The sequence below is a fragment of the Bos indicus x Bos taurus genome, chromosome 8 (genome assembly GCF_003369695.1).
Source record: "Bos indicus x Bos taurus breed Angus x Brahman F1 hybrid chromosome 8, Bos_hybrid_MaternalHap_v2.0, whole genome shotgun sequence".
Lineage (NCBI taxonomy): Eukaryota > Metazoa > Chordata > Mammalia > Artiodactyla > Bovidae > Bos > Bos indicus x Bos taurus.
Window position 1 is genome coordinate 83,194,158 of NC_040083.1, and position 19,739 is coordinate 83,213,896.

The 19,739-nt window shown below is 37.2% G+C and overlaps 1 protein-coding gene across 20 annotated transcripts in view; it reads right to left on the bottom strand.

The window, feature by feature from the left end:
• The window catches only part of CDC14B (cell division cycle 14B), a 128,299-nt gene that overhangs the window by 23,262 nt on the left and 85,298 nt on the right, over positions 1-19,739 (bottom strand). For all 20 annotated transcript variants that reach the window (XM_027550265.1, XM_027550264.1, XM_027550258.1 and 17 more), the window contains 7 exons: positions 19,360-19,436; positions 15,392-15,458; positions 12,790-12,852; positions 8,805-8,892; positions 8,264-8,494; positions 1,311-1,449; positions 691-850 (listed from right to left, as the gene is read on the bottom strand). In XM_027550265.1, the coding sequence (XP_027406066.1) occupies positions 691-850; positions 1,311-1,449; positions 8,264-8,494; positions 8,805-8,892; positions 12,790-12,852; positions 15,392-15,458; positions 19,360-19,436 (825 nt within the window). The remainder of the gene's footprint in view (positions 1-690; positions 851-1,310; positions 1,450-8,263; positions 8,495-8,804; positions 8,893-12,789; positions 12,853-15,391; positions 15,459-19,359; positions 19,437-19,739) is intronic.

The window sequence follows — 19,739 nt, forward strand, 5'->3', positions numbered from 1 at the left end:
ACACTGAGCTAATGACTTAAGCTGTACTTATTAATGCAGTGAAGCACAGCAGCTATATTTATCCATACAGATCATACATAGACACATACAAATATATTCATACTTCAACTTTCTTATGAACTCTAAAATATCTTGCTGCTTTCAAAATAAAGCTATAGGACACATTTCAGGACACCTGAAAGCTGACTTTCACGAAGAACCCAATAGCACTCTTATTATAAAACATTTTGACAGTGAAGAGGCATAATGGGTTTTCAATATTGAAAACACTTTCTTTAAATTTTGCAATCTACTTACCACTACAAAACATATTTAGTATTGCTACCCCCTAAATTCTTGGTTCTTTAAGGTTCCCCATTTGCAAACAAGTGGTCTCCTAAATCAGCTATCATGAAATGGGAAAAAATGGGGAGAGGGGGTATCACTAGGTCCATATAAAGGGTTTACTTTACATACCTCTTTTTATCCCAGTGTCTTGTGAGTAAACAAAACATAAACTTTAGTTTTAAGGACACATAACTTTGAACTATTTTGACTAAAAAGTTCCTAGACAGGGCAATAAGTATAAAAAATATGTGACGATAATCCCTCAGAATGTGCTTTATTTATCTACAGTTTTCTCCACGCCCTAAAACCTTCTCAACAGCACTTAAAGCAATGACAACAGCATGATGGGGGTGGTTCGATTACCAGTTCAGGTTCTTGCTTGTCTTGATTCTCGACCCCATTGATTGAAATGTCATCCACAGCCAAAAGGAGTTTTGAGACAGCCGCTCTGTGTTTTCCATTCTCCTGACCCCTCAACTTTTGACGGAAATAGTCACCTTCTATCCAGAGGCTTGCCTGTTTCCTACAGCATTTAAGTAACAATATCAAAATACAGCCTTCCAGAAAGAAACATACCAACAACTTTCTCCTACTGCTGTTGCCAGGGACTAAGAAAAATTCTAATTCCCATCACCTTCCAGACCCATGAATTCCTGAGGAACTACTGATAGCGCAGTTCGTAAAGAATTCGTCTGCAATGCAGGAGACCCCAGTTCGATTCCTGGGTTGGGAAGATCCACTGGAGATGGGGCAGGCTACCCACTCTAGAATTCATGGGCTTCTTTTGTGGCTCAGCTGGTAAAGAATCTGCCTGCAATGCAGAAGACCTGAATTCGATCCCTGGGTTGGGAAGATCCCCTGGAGAATGGAAAGGCTACCCACTCCAGTATTCTGGCCTGGAGAATTCCATGGACTATACAGTCCATGTGGTCACAAAGAGTCGGACACGACTGAGTGACTCACTTTCACTTCCATCCACTTACATCATCAAAAATTGTTGCTGTGGTCCAATCACCGAGCCAGGTCTGCAGATTCTGACCCAAGCAATGGTCTCAGTTGCTGTCATCCTGTAATGCTTCATGATGTAGCAGGCTATTAAAGTGCCTGTTCGTCCAAGGCCAGCTTAGGAAAGAAACAAACCAATGAGACCTGGTCTCATCTGCTTCAGAATTTTGTTGGGCAGGTAGAATTTTTTTTTAAAAGCTTCCCAGGATTCTGCTCCCCTCAACAATGCTTCTCATGTTTTGATATAAAGTACAACCAACTAGAGAGCTTTAATTGGTATGTGATGCAGCCTAGAAACAGAGATTCCTAAAATCTCCCACATGATTCTATGTTTAACCAAATCTACTTTCTAAGAGATAATGCTCAGTAACAGTGTTTTATACTCTGGGTTTTCAGTTAATAATACCATCATCTTTATAAAAATATAAGCTTAAAATCTTGTACTTTCTCCCTCACCCAACATTTTTTTCTACTCTACTTTTATACATATTTGCACATGGACTTTTCTCCCCACTCTATTCCTGTTGTCCTTCTTTACTCTCATCTAGACTAGTATCATTACCTCCTGCGATGATTAATTCTAAGTGTCAATCTGGCAGGTGTAGTTGGATGAGATTGGTAGATTCTGAGTAAGCTGACTGCCCTCCATACTGTGGGTAGGCCTCATCCAATCAGTTGAAAGTCTGCAAAGAACAAAATATCCACCTCCCAAAGCAGAGACATTGCCAACAAAGGTCTGTATAGTCAAAGCTATGGTTTTTCCAGTAGTCATGTATGGATGTGAGAGCTGGACTATAAAAAAGGCTGAGTGCCCAAGAATTGATGCTTTTGAACTGTAGTGTTGGAGAAGACTCTTGAGAGTCCCTTGGACTGCAAGGAGATCAAACCAGTAATCCTAAAGGAAATCAACCCCGAATATTCATTGAAAGGACTGATGCTAAAGCTGAAGCCACTTGATGTGAAGAGCCGACTCATTAGAATAAGACCCTGATGCTGGGAAAGATTGAAGGCAGGAGAAGAAGGGGGCAACAGAGGACAAGATGGTTAAATGGCATATCTGATTCAATGGACATGAGCTGGAGCAAGCTCTGGGAGATGGTGAGGGACAGGGAGGCCTGGCCTGCTGCAGTCCATGGGGTTGCAAAGAGTCGAACATGACTGAGCAACTGAACAACAAAGTTAGAGGGAATTTTCTACCAGACAGGCTTTGGACTTCAACTGCACCACTGGCTCTCTTTGGGTCTCCAGTCTGCCAGTCCACACTGCAGCTTTTATACTCACCAGCCTATATAGTCCCATAAGCCAGTTCCTTATAATAAATCTCCTTCTCTACATGCACATATCCTACTAGTTCTATTTCTCTGAGAAACTCAAACTAACACAGATTTTGGTACTGTGAAGTGGCATACTACTCAAACACTATGTAAAAATGTGGAAGTGACTTTGGCACTGGGACTGTAAAGACCAGGAGAGTTTTAAGGCACATAATAGAAAAAACCTAGACTGCCTTGAAGAGACTATTGGTAGGAGGAACATGGACATTAATGGAGATTTCAGTGCAGACTCACGTGGAAACTGAAAGGAAAGCAATTCTTATTAGAAAGTGGCAAAAAAACACCCAGAAACCACCTAGCTGAATTGTGCTCTAGCGCTTTGTGGCAGAGAGAACTTCTGAGTGACAGCCTTGGACATTTAACACAGTAGATTTAAATTCATTAGCAAAGTGCTGAAGGTCCAGCCTGGTTTCTCCTGACTGACATGAGAGAGAGAGAGAGAGATGAATCGAAGAAGTAATAGTTAAGCAAAAAGGAATGACAAACTGAACATTCAGAAAACTCTAGGCCTAGTCAATCTGAAAAAAGAGAGAAAGTGTATTCTGGATACCAAGCCTAAGATTAAAAAATAAATTCCATAATGATATTACCCATGGATTTAATCATGGGTAATTAAAAGCCATCTCAGCAAAAACCAAAAACATTGATAGGATTACAGTAGAAGACACACTGACAGTTTGGACTAAAGGGGAGGATGAAACAGGGCTAAATAGGATGAAATAAAGGAAGGCTTTTTTTTTTTAGGTTTCAGGGATTCCATAGGACTGGACAACGGAACTGGTTGCAAATAAGCCCCATCCTTCAAGAGAAGGTTAGTATGACTCTAAGGGTGATGCAGAGGTCAGCCTGGCTGCCAATACAACCATAGGCCCAGAGGTCGAGGCTGTCTGCTCCTAGGTTTCATAGGGCAGGGCCTCCTGCATAGTTTCAGCAGGCCAGGCTGCCCCTGCTCATAGCCACAGGGGCAGGGCTGCCATCCCAGTGGACCTGTTGAACAGAGAAAGGAGCTAAAGAGCCTCAAGATCCAATGGCATTTGCTTTGCTAGGATCTGAACTTGCCTGGGACCTGTCACTACTTTCTGATTTCTCTCATTTGGAACAGGAATATCTATCCTATTCCCGTTACATTATTTTACTTTATAAGTACATAACTTGTCTGGTTTCAGAAGTTCACAGACAGAGAGGAATTTGCCTCAGGATAAATCATACCTGAAGTGTCAACCATGATTCAGGAGATATTTAGATGAGACTTTACACATAGAATTGATACTGTAATGGGTTAAGACTTTGGGGACTGTCGGGAAAGAGTGAATGCATTTTACCTCAAATAGATACTAGGTGCCCAGAGAACAGAATGTTATGGACTGAACTGTGCCTCCCCAAATCCAGATGTTGAAGTCCTTTCCTCCCAATAAGACTGTTTCTGGAAAAAGGGCCTTTGCAGAGGAAATTAAAGTTAAATTAGGTTATGGAGTGAGGGGGGCACCTAATACAATAAGACTTGTGTCCTTTCTTATAAGAGAGGAAGAGATAGCAGGACTGACTATATAAAGAGGACAAAGAAAAGGCAGCTGGCTATAAGCCAGGAAAAAAGGCCTCACCAGAAATCAGCACCTTCATCTTCAACTTCTGGCCTCTAAAATTGTGAGAAAGTAAGTCTTATGCTCTACTGACTGAGCTAGTCAGGCAACTCTCAATTATAAGAAAATAAATTTTTTGTTGTTTAGTATTCTATTATAGTACTTAGAGCAAATCAATACACTGCCAATGAATCTTCCTTTTCCCTTGATAATCCAACCTTCACACCATCATCAGTTTTCTTCACCAAAGATCTTATCATATCAAATCCTCTTCAGATTTTTAACTGGTCAGCAGTGAACTTCAGAGTTTCCCAACCTCAGCACTATTGACATTTGGAATGAGATAATTCTTTATTGTGGTGGCTATCCTGTGCATTTCAGCTGAAAATCACCTCAACTGCTTATTATAGTTGGAAAAAAATGAAATAACCAAAGTTGGATTTTGTTTTATTTTTTAGATTTGGCAAAATATGCCTAATATAAACTTTATCATTTGAATGGATTTTTGTTTATGAATCACTTTCCTGATTTCAATTACTTCTCTATGATTCTGTTTAGCTCACTGAGGTTTCTTTTGGGGTAGGTGATACGAAAATTTATTACTATCAGGATTTCACCATCAAAACTTATGATCTTGGTCTTTCCTTTTAGCCTTTTGTATAACACCAAAAGAGAGACATTGGCTACTTTGACAACCTTAAAGCAGATTCCAGGAATGTCACCAACAGCATGACCTTTGCAACCAAATCCAGCAACCAGAACTTCATCATTTTCCTCAGAAACATTCAAACAACAAAGGCTGTGATTATTTTGTCATTCTTGATTCGCTAAACCTGATACACTTCCTGATGGCAGAATTTGGCTGTCTGGCTTCAACGCCTACTTCTTCTGCCACAATTCCCTTTGCATGAGAAGTGCCTCCAAAAGGACTGGCCTTCGGTCCTAATAGGCTTTCTTGGACTGTCTATCGTGCCACCTGTGACGGCGATGGAGCTTCCCAGCAGTATGAAGACTGCAACACTTGTCCATCCTGCCGGCGCCACAGACCTAAGCAAAAGAGCTCATGGAGCATTTTTAAGACAGTCATTTAAAATTTTTTAATTCAAAGATCTATGTCCCTTTGGGGTCAGTTTCTGATCATTTTAACCATTTTAAAATGCAGAGACAGCATCATTAACAAATTAACATCACTACTACTATGTCCCAAGTATACTTGAGACAAATTATATTCTGTTGGTTGGTGGTCACAGAGTTCTGTATAAGTCTGTTAGATACAGATGGTTTGTTGTGCTGTTCAAGTCCTCTATTTCCTTATCTTCTGTCTGACTGTCCCAACCACTGTTGAAGATGGGATATTTAAATTTCCAACTATTACAGTACAACTGTTTTCTCCTTCAAGTCTGTCAATTTTTCCCTCTTGTATTTTGAACATCTGTTATTAGGCATGTAAAAAGTTTATAATTGTTCTATATATATATATATATTCTTGCTCTGTTGAAACCTTTGTTAATATATAACGTTCTTGTCTCTTGTAATCTTCTTGATTTAAAGTCTATTTTGTCTGACAATCACCTCTCTCTTTTGGTTACAATCTACACGAAATTTTTCATCCTTTCATGTTCAACCTCTTTGTGTCTTTGGAGCTAAACTTAGTATCTTTTAGGTAGCATATAGCTAGATTATTTTTGTAAGCCATTCTTCCAATTTCTGTCTTTTGATTGGAGCGTTTACAACCAAAGTGACAACAGTAATAGCCTTTATAACCGTTCACGTACGTACTTTCACAGAGATTTTAATTTCTTTATACAGCACTGAGTGACTGTCTAGAGTCCTTTCATTCGACCTTTACCATTTCCTGCAAGGCAAGCCTAGTGGCAGCAAATTCCCTCAGCTTTTAGTGATCTAGGGATATCTTAAATTCTCCATCATTTTTGAAGGACAGTTGTGCCAGACATAGGATTTATGGTTGACACTCTTTTTCCTTCAGCACTTTAAACATAGCAACCTACTGCCCTCTGGCCTCCAAAGTCTCTGATGAGAAATATACTGATAATCTTACTGGGATCCTTGTATGTCATAAGTTGATTCTCTTCTGTTACTTTCAGGGTTCTCTTTGTCTCTGGCTTTACAATGACTGACTGACTGCATCTTGATGTAGGTCTTGAGTTTTTCATGCTTGGAGTTTGTTGGGCTTTCTGATGTTTACATTCATGTCTTTAATCACATTTGGGAAGTTCTCAACATTAATTCTTCAAATAATCTCCCTGCTTCTTTCTCTTGTCCCTTTGGGATTCCCAAAATCCATACACTGGCTTACTTCATGGTGTCTCAGAGTTCTCTTAGGCTTGGGTCCCGTTTCAGTCTTTTTTTTGTTGTTGTTCCTCAGACCTAGGGGCTTCCCTGGTGGCTCAGATGGTAAAGCGTCTGCCCGCAATGCGGTAGACCTGGGTTCGATCCCTGGGTTGGGAAGATCCCCTGGAGAAGGAAATGGCAACCCACTCCAGTATTCTTGCCTGGAGAATCCTATGGACAGAGGACCCTGATAGGCTACAGTCCATGGGGTCGCAAAGAGTCAGAAACAACTGAGTGACTTCACTTTTACTTTTCTCAGACCCGATCATTTCAATTATTCTGTCTTTAAGTTTGCTGATTCTTCCTTCTGCCCGCTTATGACTGCTTGTGAATCTCATCAGTAAATTTTTCATTTCAGTTCCAGAATTTCCTTTTTCCTTTTAATGCTTTGTCTCTCCTGTTGATATTTTAATTTGATTCATACATTGTTTTCTTGACTTTGTGTACATTTTCTTTTACCTCTTTGAGCACCTTTAAGACAGATGTTTTAGGAGTTCTCTGGCAGTCCACTGGTTAAAACTCCATGCTTCCACTGCAGGGGGCATAGGTTCAACCCCTGATCAGGGATACTCCCATGCCATGTGGCAACAACAACAAAAAAATATAGTTGTTTTAACACCTTTGTCTAATAAGTTCACCCTCTGGTCTTTCTTTGGGACAGTTTCCGTTGATTCATTTTTTCCTTGAAATGAGCTATCCTTTCATGTTTCTTGGCAGTCCTTGAGATATTTTGGTGAAAACTGAATTTTCAGTGAAAACTGAAAATTTGAATCTGATAATGTGGGAACTCCAGTAATTAGATTTCTTATATGCTCCAGGGTTTGCTGTTTAGTTTTTCTTTTCCCCAATGTTGGATTTTTCTTAACAAAAATATATCCCTTGTCTTTTTAGTTGAATAACCAAAAAAGAAAAGTTTAATAAATCCTAGTATATCCACACACTCATTCAATAAATACTTATTAAGTACCAGGCACTGTGCTAGTTACTGAAAATCTAGCTACTTGTTAGAAAACAAAGTCCAAAAGATAAGCTCTTTGAGTTTTCTCTGCTCACTGACATATGCCAGAACCTACCAAAGTAGGCGCTGAATAGACATTTAATGAATAAATGAATGTGATAAGCCTTTGTAGGGTTACCAATGAATACAACTTAATTTATTATACTTTCCATATGAAATTGGGGGTTTAAAAGCATTCTTTGGGACTTCCCTGGTCATCCAGTAGTTAAGAATCCACTTTCCAATGCAAGGTATGCGGGTTTGATTCCTGGTTGGAGAACTAAGATCCCACACGTCACAGGGCAACTAAGTCCACAAGCCACACCTACTGGGCCTGTGAGCTCCGCAGCCCGCACAACACAACTAGAGAGCCCACACACAACTAGAGAACCCACACGCCACAACTAGAGAGAAGCCTGCACACTGCAACAGACCTAGAGCAGCCAAAATAAATAAAGAAAGGCGTTCTTTATATGCACAGCTTTTTTATGCCAATACCTCAATAAAGTAGTTTTACGAAAAAAAGCAAACCACAAAAGGAAAAAAAAAGACTCTTTAAAACAAAGGCATCTTCATGTGTCCTTGCATATAATCTAAATGAGTACGGTGTGTTTCTATACACACATATATACATGTCCACCACTCTTTAACCAACACTAGAAACATACCTTTACAGTGTACTGCAATGGCACCCTCTGCATTTTCACAAATATCCAGAAATTCTTTAACGATGGCATCAGTAGGGGTGCTGCCATCCGCAAAGAAAAGATCATAGTGATCGAAACCAGCATTTGTAAAGCGTTTGGCATCATACATCCTTTTATTCAGACGAATAACTGTAGTAACGTTGTGATTCTTAAAATATGGAATATAAGCCTCAGGAGAATGCTGATGGTAACCTACATGAAGAAATTCACCAGATGTTGTAAAATGCAGAAAGGAAACAATGGATAACAGTATCACTTGTAACTGCATGGAAACAGTATCACTTGTAACTGCATGGAAACAGTATCTGGACTGGGGATTGAATACCAATTTGATTATAACTATGAAAAAAAAATTTTAAAATTAAAATCCAGGCAGAAAGATGAGATAAAATGTTCAAGTGTACACTTAATTAAGAGAGCAGAGCTCTGGCCTCTTTTAAAAGAAAATAGCGGATGGATACTTTTAATAACAAAACTATACTGGTCTCATATTTTTGCATACCACTTTCAAGTCTGGTTCTTGAATGAGGTCCACAGAAGGCAAGAAATCGGTCTGGTATTATCCAATTTAAATCTCCATTTTCTGCTTTCTGCAAAAGGAAGATCACAATTCATTCTTATATTTAATCTCCTCTCCAGGTCCCTTTCAATAGTGAGTATCTTAAGGACTTCAAATCCATTTCCTTTAGCACAAAAGCTGTTTACAAATGACCATGAGACAGGAAACTAAAATTTATCCTGTTATGAATACTCCCAGGGAATAGTCAGCCCTCAATATCTGTGGGTTTTGCATCTGTGGATTTGGAAGGCTGACTATGAGACTTGAACACCTGTGGATTCTGATATCAACAGTGGGTCCTGGGACCAATCCCCCATGGATACCAAGAGACTATAGTTAGTTAACTTCTGGTCCTAATAACTTTCACTTAAACAGCATTTTTTTTCCCCTACAATAGTCAGCCTCTGGAAAATACAGCTGACTGCTGCTGCTATCCAGACTATGCCTAATTACTTTATTTTATCCAAGTAAATTCTTATGTAGTTGCTGCTAATCAGTAAGAAAACCAAATTTTCTATCATGAGGGATATGGAAACTTTCCTATTTTCCTGAATTACTAATTGGCTTCCAATGTGAGCAATCATTACTTTATTGATTTTTTTTTCTTCTTTATTTAAGAATAAAGAAGAAAAAAAATCAATCTAGGGTCCTGGTTTCTCAATATTTACTTTTTATTTCTACAGAGGCACTTTTCTATCATTTTGCTGCCTATTTAATTAGAGAAATCAATGAACATTTTTTACTAAAATTCACCAGAAAACTTAAAATCACAAGAATACAGAGATCATATCTAAACTGAAATTTAAAACACTTTACTTCCTGTTATTAAGTCTTTTGGATTGAATTATACAATTATTCTAAGATAAAGTTCAAGTTTAATAACAATAGAGATGGCTACAAAAAGACTTAAGCAGAAAGTAGGAGACAGTTGATAGTGGGGAAGGAGAGAACATAAACACAAGTTCCATCAGCTTTACAACTGGAGTATATTTTCATCCACCTAAGAATAGACAAGAAAAAAAAATCAACAGTTGCCTTAAGATCTATAGGTCAAGCAAGTAACCCAAAACTGATTTACTTGACTTAGTTATAAGTCAAGGGAACTGATGAGCCCATGTTCATTTCAGGCTAAAAGATGTAAGTAAGAATGAGGACAAGCATTGCCAGATGTTCTGACTTTGAAGTAAAATCAGAGTTTTAAAATGAGAAATCTGTGATTAGATTTCGTTGAATCACAGGTATCATATACTGTAAGATGCATCCTGAATTCAGAAAAGTTAAAACAGGAAAAAATGGGCATCATGGAATCAATGAAAACTACCAATCCAAAATTTCTAAATATAGAGATTAAGGGCTTCCCTGGTGGCTCAGCTGGTAAAGAATCAGCCTGCAATGTAGGAGACCTGGGTTCGATCCCTGGGTTGGGAAGATCCCCTGAAGAAGGGAATGGCTACCCACTCCAGTGGCCTGGAGAACTCCATGGACTCACAGAGTCGGACATGACTGAGTGACTTTCACTTTCATAGAAACTAAACAAAGCTACCATTATGGTCTGTAGCTACTTAACAGTTACCTGTGTCTCAATGCAATTTCTAAGTAAATGACATTTGTTGGTGACCCTGCTACTTCACAGCAATGCTGCAATTGCTGCATTGGTGAGAAGGAAGCTAATTAGCACTTATTATTACTCCTTAGTAAAAAACAAGTAACACTGAGGGAACACTAACTGGTGTTTTGCTTATCTAAAAAGAGAAAGTATATTTTATTTTAAATGTTTAATTTTGATAAAGTGAAAGTTGCTCAATTTTCATAAGGGGAAGTACAAAAAATGGTGTTAATAATTCAACTATATTCAGTAATTAAGATGGTAAATGCATATTGTACTTTATAAACATATAGCTATTGCTGCTAAGTCGCTTCAGTCGTGTCCGACTCTGTGTGACCCCATAGACGGCAGCCCACCAGGCTCCCCCGTCCCTGGGATTCTCCAGGCAAGAACACTGGAGTGGGTTGCCATTTCCTTCTCCAGTGCATGAAAGTGAAAAGTGAAAGGGAAGTCACTCAGTCGTGTCTGATTCTTCGCGACCCCACGGACTGCAGCCCACCAGGCTCCTCCGTCCATGGAATTTTCCAGGCAAGAGTACTGGAGTGGGGTGCCATTGCCTTCTCCGATAATGATCAGCAGTACCTATTAACCCAATTCATCAAGAAAATAGTTCAATTATACCTAGGGGTTTAAAATAATAGCTATTTTAGAAATTGTGAAAGAATAGTTATCTGAGGATTTAAGGTGCTGCTGAATAGAGTGTTGTCTGTGGAATCACTCTATTATTAGTGAGACTGCTCAAGATAACTACAGCAGGATAGAAAAAAAACAAAACAAACCAAGATTCCACAAGTATTCTTGGCTGAAAAAGACATTTAGCATAACATCTTACTCATTATGTACTTGGAGGGTAGAATGGGAGAATCAAATTACTCTTTCTCAAAAAAAAAAAAATACACTACCTTAAAAAAACATAAAGGACATCTGTGGTTTTGCCTGTCTCTCTCCTCTCTGTGTACCATCCTTCTTTTTGGTCTGTATGATTTGATAGGGCTGACCCAATTTCAGCTCTTGGGATGACCAAAGTATTCTGCACCCGCTCATCCACTGCCCTTACCAAAATCACAGCTTGGTTCAGGGGCAGAGACATGATCTAAGCCAAGCCAATGAGAGGAACCGGTTAGTCTCCTGCTGGAGCTATGAACATTCTTTTCCAGTAAGCTAAGTAAATCAAAGTCCCTTGGACTGCAAGGAGATCCAACCAGTCCATTCTGAAGGAGATCAGCCCTGGGATTTCTTTGGAAGGAATGATGCTAAAGCTGAAACTCCAGTACTTTAGCCACCTCATGCAAAGAGTTGACTCATTGGAAAAGACTGATGCTGGGAGGGATTGGGGGCAGGAGGAGAAGGGGACGACAGAGGATGAGATGGCTGGATGGCATCACTGACTCAAAGGATGTGAGTCTCAGTGAACTCCGGGAGTTGGTGATGGACAGGGAGGCCTGGTGTGCTGCGATTCATGGGGTTGCAGAGAGTCGGACACAACTGAGCGACTGATCTGATCTGATCTGATCTGAAGTAAATCAAAAGGGTAAATCAAAGCTGTTGGCAGCCATCTTTATCCAACAGACCTTATAGTTAGTTAACTTTTGGTCCTAATAACTGTTATTTAATAGCTTTTTTTGGGGGGGGGGCTACAATAGTCAACCTTTGGAAAATAGAGCTGACTGCTGCTGCTATTCAAACTATACCTAAGTAATTCGGTTATTTTACCCAGGAAAATTCTTATATAGTTGCTGCTTATAAATAAGAACTGGGGAGAACTGGCCTTGGAACAAAACTGGTTTCAGCTCAATTTCTGGTAAGTGTTTAAATACCTGAATCTGGTATGCATGAATTACCCTTGCTCCTGGACATTTTGCTTATGTAAACCAATAAATCTCCCCATTTTATTTAAGCCATTTGTGTTTACTTTTTGTAATCTGCATCCAAAAATGTCTTGACTTCATATAAACAAAAGGTTCTGACAAAAATACGTGTTTTCCAGAGGTAATTAGATGTATACTGGCTATTCATTTCATCAGATCCTATACTAAGGATTTCATAAACATTAACTCATTTAATTCACTCTATAAAAGTCATCAATACTTAAAAAATTTTTTTAACTAAAAATTAAAGAAAAATGCCTAGGAGCACACTCACTCACTCCAAAAGGATGTAACAAGTGCAAAAAATCAATAAGAACTAGGACTGCAGAAACAGGAGTAAGAGAAAGATGACTTTATATACATCTAAATTGTTCAATTAAAAAAAAAAGAATATTACTTCTGGAAGTAAAACATATATAAAAAAGAGTTAAAAACAATATCCTTGAAAACTTACTTCATAGTATTCATATTCATCCAGGTTAAATGAGTTGAAATTAAAGAAGCCATACTGCATTGCCTAAAATCCAAAGGTAAGCTTTTAAGAATAAAGACGCAAATAAGGAAACAATTTTCAATACAAATTCTTAATAGTAAGTATCAGAAGGCACCCTTGAAAGCATTGTATTTAGATTATGTTCCATGGAATGGCTTTCAAAGGAGGTGGACGATGTCTTTTAAATGCTTCTATCATCAGAAACATCAGTTACAACAATATATATTTTAATGAGATTTTCTTTTTCATTTTTCTTCATTAATCATCCTATCCATGCAAGATCTAAATTATCAAGCCTTCAAAGTAATCCTACTAGTTTATTAGATGAACACCATTCAGGCTTCAAATATAATGCATAACCCAATGGTTGCTAAACAAACAATAACAAAGGGAAGAAACCATGGGTTAGTTTATATCAAACAATCTTACACTTTATACATATCTTCACTTTCAAATTCTTCTGAACAGTCTTGAATTAAAAGATTAGTATTTCTTATACTAAAGACAGCCCTGAGACAAACACTAAAATTCAAATTTTTTGAGAGAAAAAAACTTTTTTCAATAAGGAAAAAATACATGAATTTTCCTTTCTGTAGCCTCATTCTGAGTTGCAATAAGAAGAGTATGCTAAGCAAAGTAAGCAAAGTAACTATTTTCTGAGACAAGGACAATCTGGTGGCTTCTGACAATCGTTCTCCCTGCTTACTAAGACAGACAGTATGTAAGTAACAATTCTTGCTCAAGAAGTTATTCTTGGTTGAAAAGGGGTGATTCTGCAAAACCAGTCTGCAAAATATAAACTATTGAAATATGAATGAGAAATAAGGCTACAATACCAAACAACAAAAATTGTATTTTATAAAATATAGTTGTTTAAGTCCTAATTCCAAGACCAAATCTAAGATGAATTTTCTTTTGAATTTGAAACAATATATATCATATTTAGACTAGAGCTGTTCCTAACAGAATGATACAATAAAAAGTCATCAATCTGCAGGGGATTTCTAGTCTTTGAATTTCATAAGGAGATCTTATTAGAGTAGTATTTTTTAAAAAGTAGCACTAAAATCAAGATATAATTATTATATTTATAAATATTTCAAACAATAATATTCAAAATCAGTCACAAATAAAAATCTTTAAATGGAAAAATCAGAAGCTGTTGTCTCAAAAAAAATTAAAATGCAGTATGAAAAAAGAAATCTTTGATCTATAGTTACAGCTGATTAAACTTTGTATATAATATCTGATTTAAAAAAACACGAAGTCAATGTTATAGTAGATCATCGCCAAAGCCCTCCTAAGTGTTTCTTCTTCTTTTTTTTTTTCTCAAATATATGTGGTTGCAGGACTGGAGAGAAGGGAATCCTAGGATCCTAGGATCAAGGATAAGTATGCCTGCCTGCACTGGCAACTTCCTAGGGTCCAACTGGCAAGGACTGTAACTGTAACTGGGAGGGGTCATTTATACCAACTGTCCCTCCACCTCCTGATGGCATCCTCTGCCCAGTAAGTGCCTAAATTGAGGCCTCGTGGAACTATCTCAGTGTGTGGCAACCTTCATCAGGTCCTTATACCACAGAGTCACTGGACTCAAATCCCCAGAATTAAGGTCCATCCTCAATACCTTATTACAGGACAAAAGCTATACTAATTAACCTCTGAATCTGTGCACTAACTAGGTCTCTCAGCTTAGCCCATAAAATTTCTGTCACAATTCTCAGAAAGCCACCATGTTTCATCATACCAGACAGTAAACTTGGGTTCCTTCTCCCTCTGAAAATACAAGTCACACAAAACTTGAGATGTTGTTGAAAGCTTATTTGATCTAAGGGCTACTGATTAACAATTCTAGTTTCCTGCACTGTCCTGATATTCAAAAATAACACTGGAGGGAGTGAGTGTTATAACCAGGGTCTGCTGTATCACCTGATTCCAGGGGACCCTATTCATTTAGAATGTGATAGGAAGCTATCCCCTGAAGTCAAAGACAGCAAGTAGCCCTCGTTATAAAACACAGGAGTTATTTTTAAATAGCTTTGAGAAAGCAGTAATGACCTACTTAGTTCTTTATATAAAAGCTAGTAACAAACTAATGGGCTATTCAAATACTTCTGTTGAACTAGAAATTGAATTATTGAAGATACAAAAACAAAGTGTTTAACAGTGTGTTACAGAAATATCTGTTGTAAACAGAATTGCTGGCAATCAGACTCATAAAATACATAAATCAAAGAGAATTCAGAAACCAGTAATCTATTTACTTTTTGTTTTTCTTTGACATCACAACGCATTCAAAACCAATTCTGAATTTAGAACCTAATTACATAACTGTTTCTTCACATCTCTTGTGTTCAAGTGCCTTTCCCCCAACTCACACAGAGAAGCACTCAGATTCAGAATAATCTGTTTTCTAGTTTAGTTGTCATTCTAATGTTGGCAGGGAAATGGGACACCTCTGACATCATACACATCTTAGGAGGTCTTTGGAGAAGGCCTGTCTTCCTTGCACTGTATTTAAGTTCTCCAGCACAACAATAGGCTCATCCTATGAGTCACTTACCTTCTTTACTGCATAAAAACAGTCAAGAAGTGTAATGAAGAAATTGCAACTTCCATAGGCAGCATCTCTGAAATTCCAAAAGTATTGAAGTACATAGCTCAGTTAATTTTCTGCTTACACTTATCTCAAGACAAAGCTGATTGAAAATCAAACACATATTCAGTTTCAAAAGAAAAAAAAAAGAATTTTTGCCTTTTGGTTTTTAAATAAAGCATAAGTCACTGTTATACATTTCACTGTACCTCCCACCTATTCCAGTGGATACTGTTTTATAGATGTTGTTCAATAATGACCACATTCTAAATCTCAAATGATCTCTCTAGATTGTTTTGGCTTTAATAGTTCAGCTTCAAAAGTTCCTTTTTGAGTTCAACTTCTCAATAGTATGTACTCCTCCTCTCAAAAAGACATTTGAATTTGTTCTTCAAATACCATGTCAAATTGTTAGCAGGAAACACTGCTTTTTGATTCTGTACATACATGTTGTGTGTGTGCATATCTACACCCACGCAGCAAAAAAATTTGGAGATCAAGATAGTATTTGAAATAACAGGTGCAAGCTAAAGAGTATTTTGCTGCTCTCATTATGCTTTTATGACTTTTAACAATTTAACTGGATAATTTTTTTCTGGTTCCAAGGACAAGCGTACCAATAAAACCACAGAAACGAATGAGTCAACTACTGTTACTAGAGTCACTCTACACTTGGGAAAAGTGCTTTAACGGTTAGGTAGTTAGCCCCACGCAATACTGTATCAATACCTATCAGTAATCTTACTACAAGATTAGTGACACAAGTCTCAGTATCAGTTAAGACTTTGTCCAGAAAAATAAGGTACTCCTCCATTCCCACCTGCTTCTCCTTTTTGTCTCCCTTGAGTCATTTCATTACAAAGTGAAAATTTTAAGAATTAAGCAAGATAAAAATTAATTATGACCATTCTAGGCATGCCAAACAATTATGCCTAATCAGAATGGTACTTATTTGGTCCTTATGTGGAACCAGGTTGTTACTGGAGCTATAATTAATTGCCTGTCTTGGTTGGGTTTTCACACAGTACTTTACTTACATGAAAAATCAAACTGTACATTTAAAATGTTTCATTTTTGTACAAACTTTTAAGAATATAGACTACTATATTAACATTAAAGAAAAGGGTATCCTTTTTAGCTAAGACAGCTTTAGATATTACTGTCTGAATTCACTAGAATTATTGCAGTATATGTTAGCCTTCTTGAGGACTGGACACAAGGCCTTACAACACGCCATTTGTGTTCTATAAGCTTCTGAGTTTAAAAGCTGATCTTCCAGAAGCTAGAAAAGGTTTCAACGTGACCAAGAAAATGATCTTTACCAATAGCTTACTGGTAATATTCAGGAAGGAGAAAAACAGAATGACCTGCAGCTTTAGTTCTCAGAGCATGCTCCCTGGGCAAGCAGCAGCAACATCAACCTCACTTGTTAGAAATTTAATTCTCAACCTCTACACCAGACCTGTGAGTCAGAGTTCTAGGGGTGAGGCTGGGTCCTCCAAGAGTTTAAGAACCACTGACTTACATGATTACACATAATGTTCTGTACAAATAACTGTTTTATGGAATAAGGAATGTTTTTAAGATAGAGAAGCTAAGGTAGGAAAGTGAAGTTTAGTCTAAATCAAAATCAAAATTATCAGTAGAAAGACAATGAACTCTCAAATCACATCCCAATGTTTTTCACCATTTCTTCTCAGTTAGCTATGATTGCTAACTTACTGATAATTCTTTTCCAATCAAGTTAAAGGCATGGTGATTCAGTTTTTGTGACAATTTGAGCATTTATTCAAAGCATAATTGTGAATAACCTCCTGTGGGCCAAGTCCTGCTCTAATTGAGCTTTGATCTGAGCTTGGATAAAGTTCTGCTATATTATCAGAATAGACAAGGCTCTTTCTTTATTCACTCATGTTTATTTCATTAACACTTCCAACTTTAAACACACCCACATCTCCTTCCTCCCACCCAAGCAATTAGACTTCTTCAAAATGGCATAATAGCAGCTATCAATCTGGATATAAGCCTTTGTGGGGTGAAAGCTTGTCATAGATAATTTAACAAACTTGGAAAAGCAGATGAGAATCAATAAAGGAATACTGCTTAGAAACAGCAAAACAATGTCAAATACTAGTTTAAAAAAATTACAATTTTCATAGCAGATTATACTCATAATAGCCAAAAACTGAAAATAACCGAAGTATCCATCAAAAAGAAAATGGACAAATAAAATGTGGTATATTCATAGAATGGAAGGCTACAAAAGCAGTAACAATAGGACAAACCACTAATACCTGCCACCACAAAGATAAACCTCACAGACAATATATATTTAAAAAACTAGATCCCAGTTCTCCAAAAATGCATACTCTATGATTTCATTTACACAAAGTTCAAAAATAAGAAACACTTTTGGAAAGGGGATAAAAGGGAATCTTTATGGGGACTGACAATGTTCTGTATCTTGAAAGGATGGTATCTACATACACAAATGTAGACGTTTACTGTGCTGTATATATGAGTCATGGAGTTTTTAATTGTGTCTAAGTTATGCATGGATTTAAAAAGGAAAAAACATGAATGGTTAACAAATGTTAGCTAGGGTTCAGGCACCAAGTGTTTCATATGCAGGATGTTACTTAACCCTCATACTTCATTAGGATGATATTACTATCATTCCCATTTATAGACTAAGAAACCAAGCCTTGTATTTGTAAAGAACCACAGAGATATTAGTTGCAGAACTTAGAGTCAAACTCTCATCTGTCTGAGGTCAATAGCCAAGCTATTAGCAGCTCTGCAATATTACCTCTCAAGAAAATAAAGAACAGAGACAAAAAAAAAGTCAATTAAGAAGTAAGGAGTGTTATAGGTAATACCAAAGAGGAGATGCACATGCTCTTCATAACTATGATAAAAGGTTTTAAAAAAAAAAACTTGAACTATATTTTATACTTTTTTTTATTTAGACAGGCATAAAAATGTCTAATATAATTCATTAAGAGATTTTATATATATATGTATACATACATTTTAAAATTCAGTGGTTGAAGAATTATGTGTACGTTAAGTTAAATCTAATTAAATATTGCTATGGAGCATCAAAGAAGTAATTGACTATGGATGAATGCTATTCTCACACAGTTCCTTGTTAGCAACACTTTGTTAACAGTTGTAGTTGTTCTGGGCTCTTGCAATGGCAAAGATAAAAGACTATAATTTCTGTCAAAATATTATCCAGTTTTATTCACTCTGATTTGCTTACTTTCAATTAGTAAGTTCTTTAGAACAAAATGTGGTGAGGCACAGATTTTTAAATCTGTCAAAGGCTGATACTTTTGTGAAATACAGTAATACATACCAATATTGGTATTACATACCAACGATTATGCAATAATCTTATTTTTGTAAATAAAATTGAATTATTATAAAAATGAAAGGAAAAAACATATAAACACAAGTCTAAATTCTCCTATTATTAGATTCCACAGACATAGACATACTCTGTTAAATCATTAAAAAGTCTGTAAAATCTTACTCTGATTACAAAGCACAAATCTGATTACAAAGCACAAATTTTCAACAGTGGGAGCGGTTCTGATTTCTCATGTAGAAGCGATTTACCACCACCACCACAGACATCTGGCAATGTCTGGAGACATTTTTGGTTTTCATAATTGACTTTCTGGGGGTGAAGGCATTGCTGACATCTAGTGGTTTAACAGTGATGCTGTGAAACGTCCTACAGTACCTTCAACAATCCCCCACCCCAACAAAACGTCAACAGCGTCAGTGTTGAGTAACCTAGATCTACGGTGTTACTTGCACCCACCCCAAAATGATTATCAGGTTTTCTTTCTTCAGAAACAACCATACCACAGTATTTCTGGCAAGGGCCTGATTAAATGAATCTACCATAATGTTCTTATATTTACCTGAAAGGAATATAGGTTGCATCTCCAAACATTAATATTCTATATGCGTCTTCTGGTGTTTTCCCCAAATATATAACCTACATTTGAAGAGAGAAGAAAAAGGCAATTTACTTCTAAATGAAGATATAGTACTGTCACTGAGAACTAAGTTTTGTACAATTTTTAGCCAATCAGCTGAGCCTGGTTCTCTAGCTTTCCCAAGGATCCTACGAGTCACTCAGTATCCTCTCAGTGAATTTCTCTTTTATTTAGATCTGCTGGCATAGCTGGTTTCTGTTGCTTGCAATAAGAGCCCTGACCAACAACTATTTACAACCTTTTGTGGAGAGAAGTATAGCATTAAAAAATTAAGAAATTTTTTTTGGCTGTGCTGGGTCTTC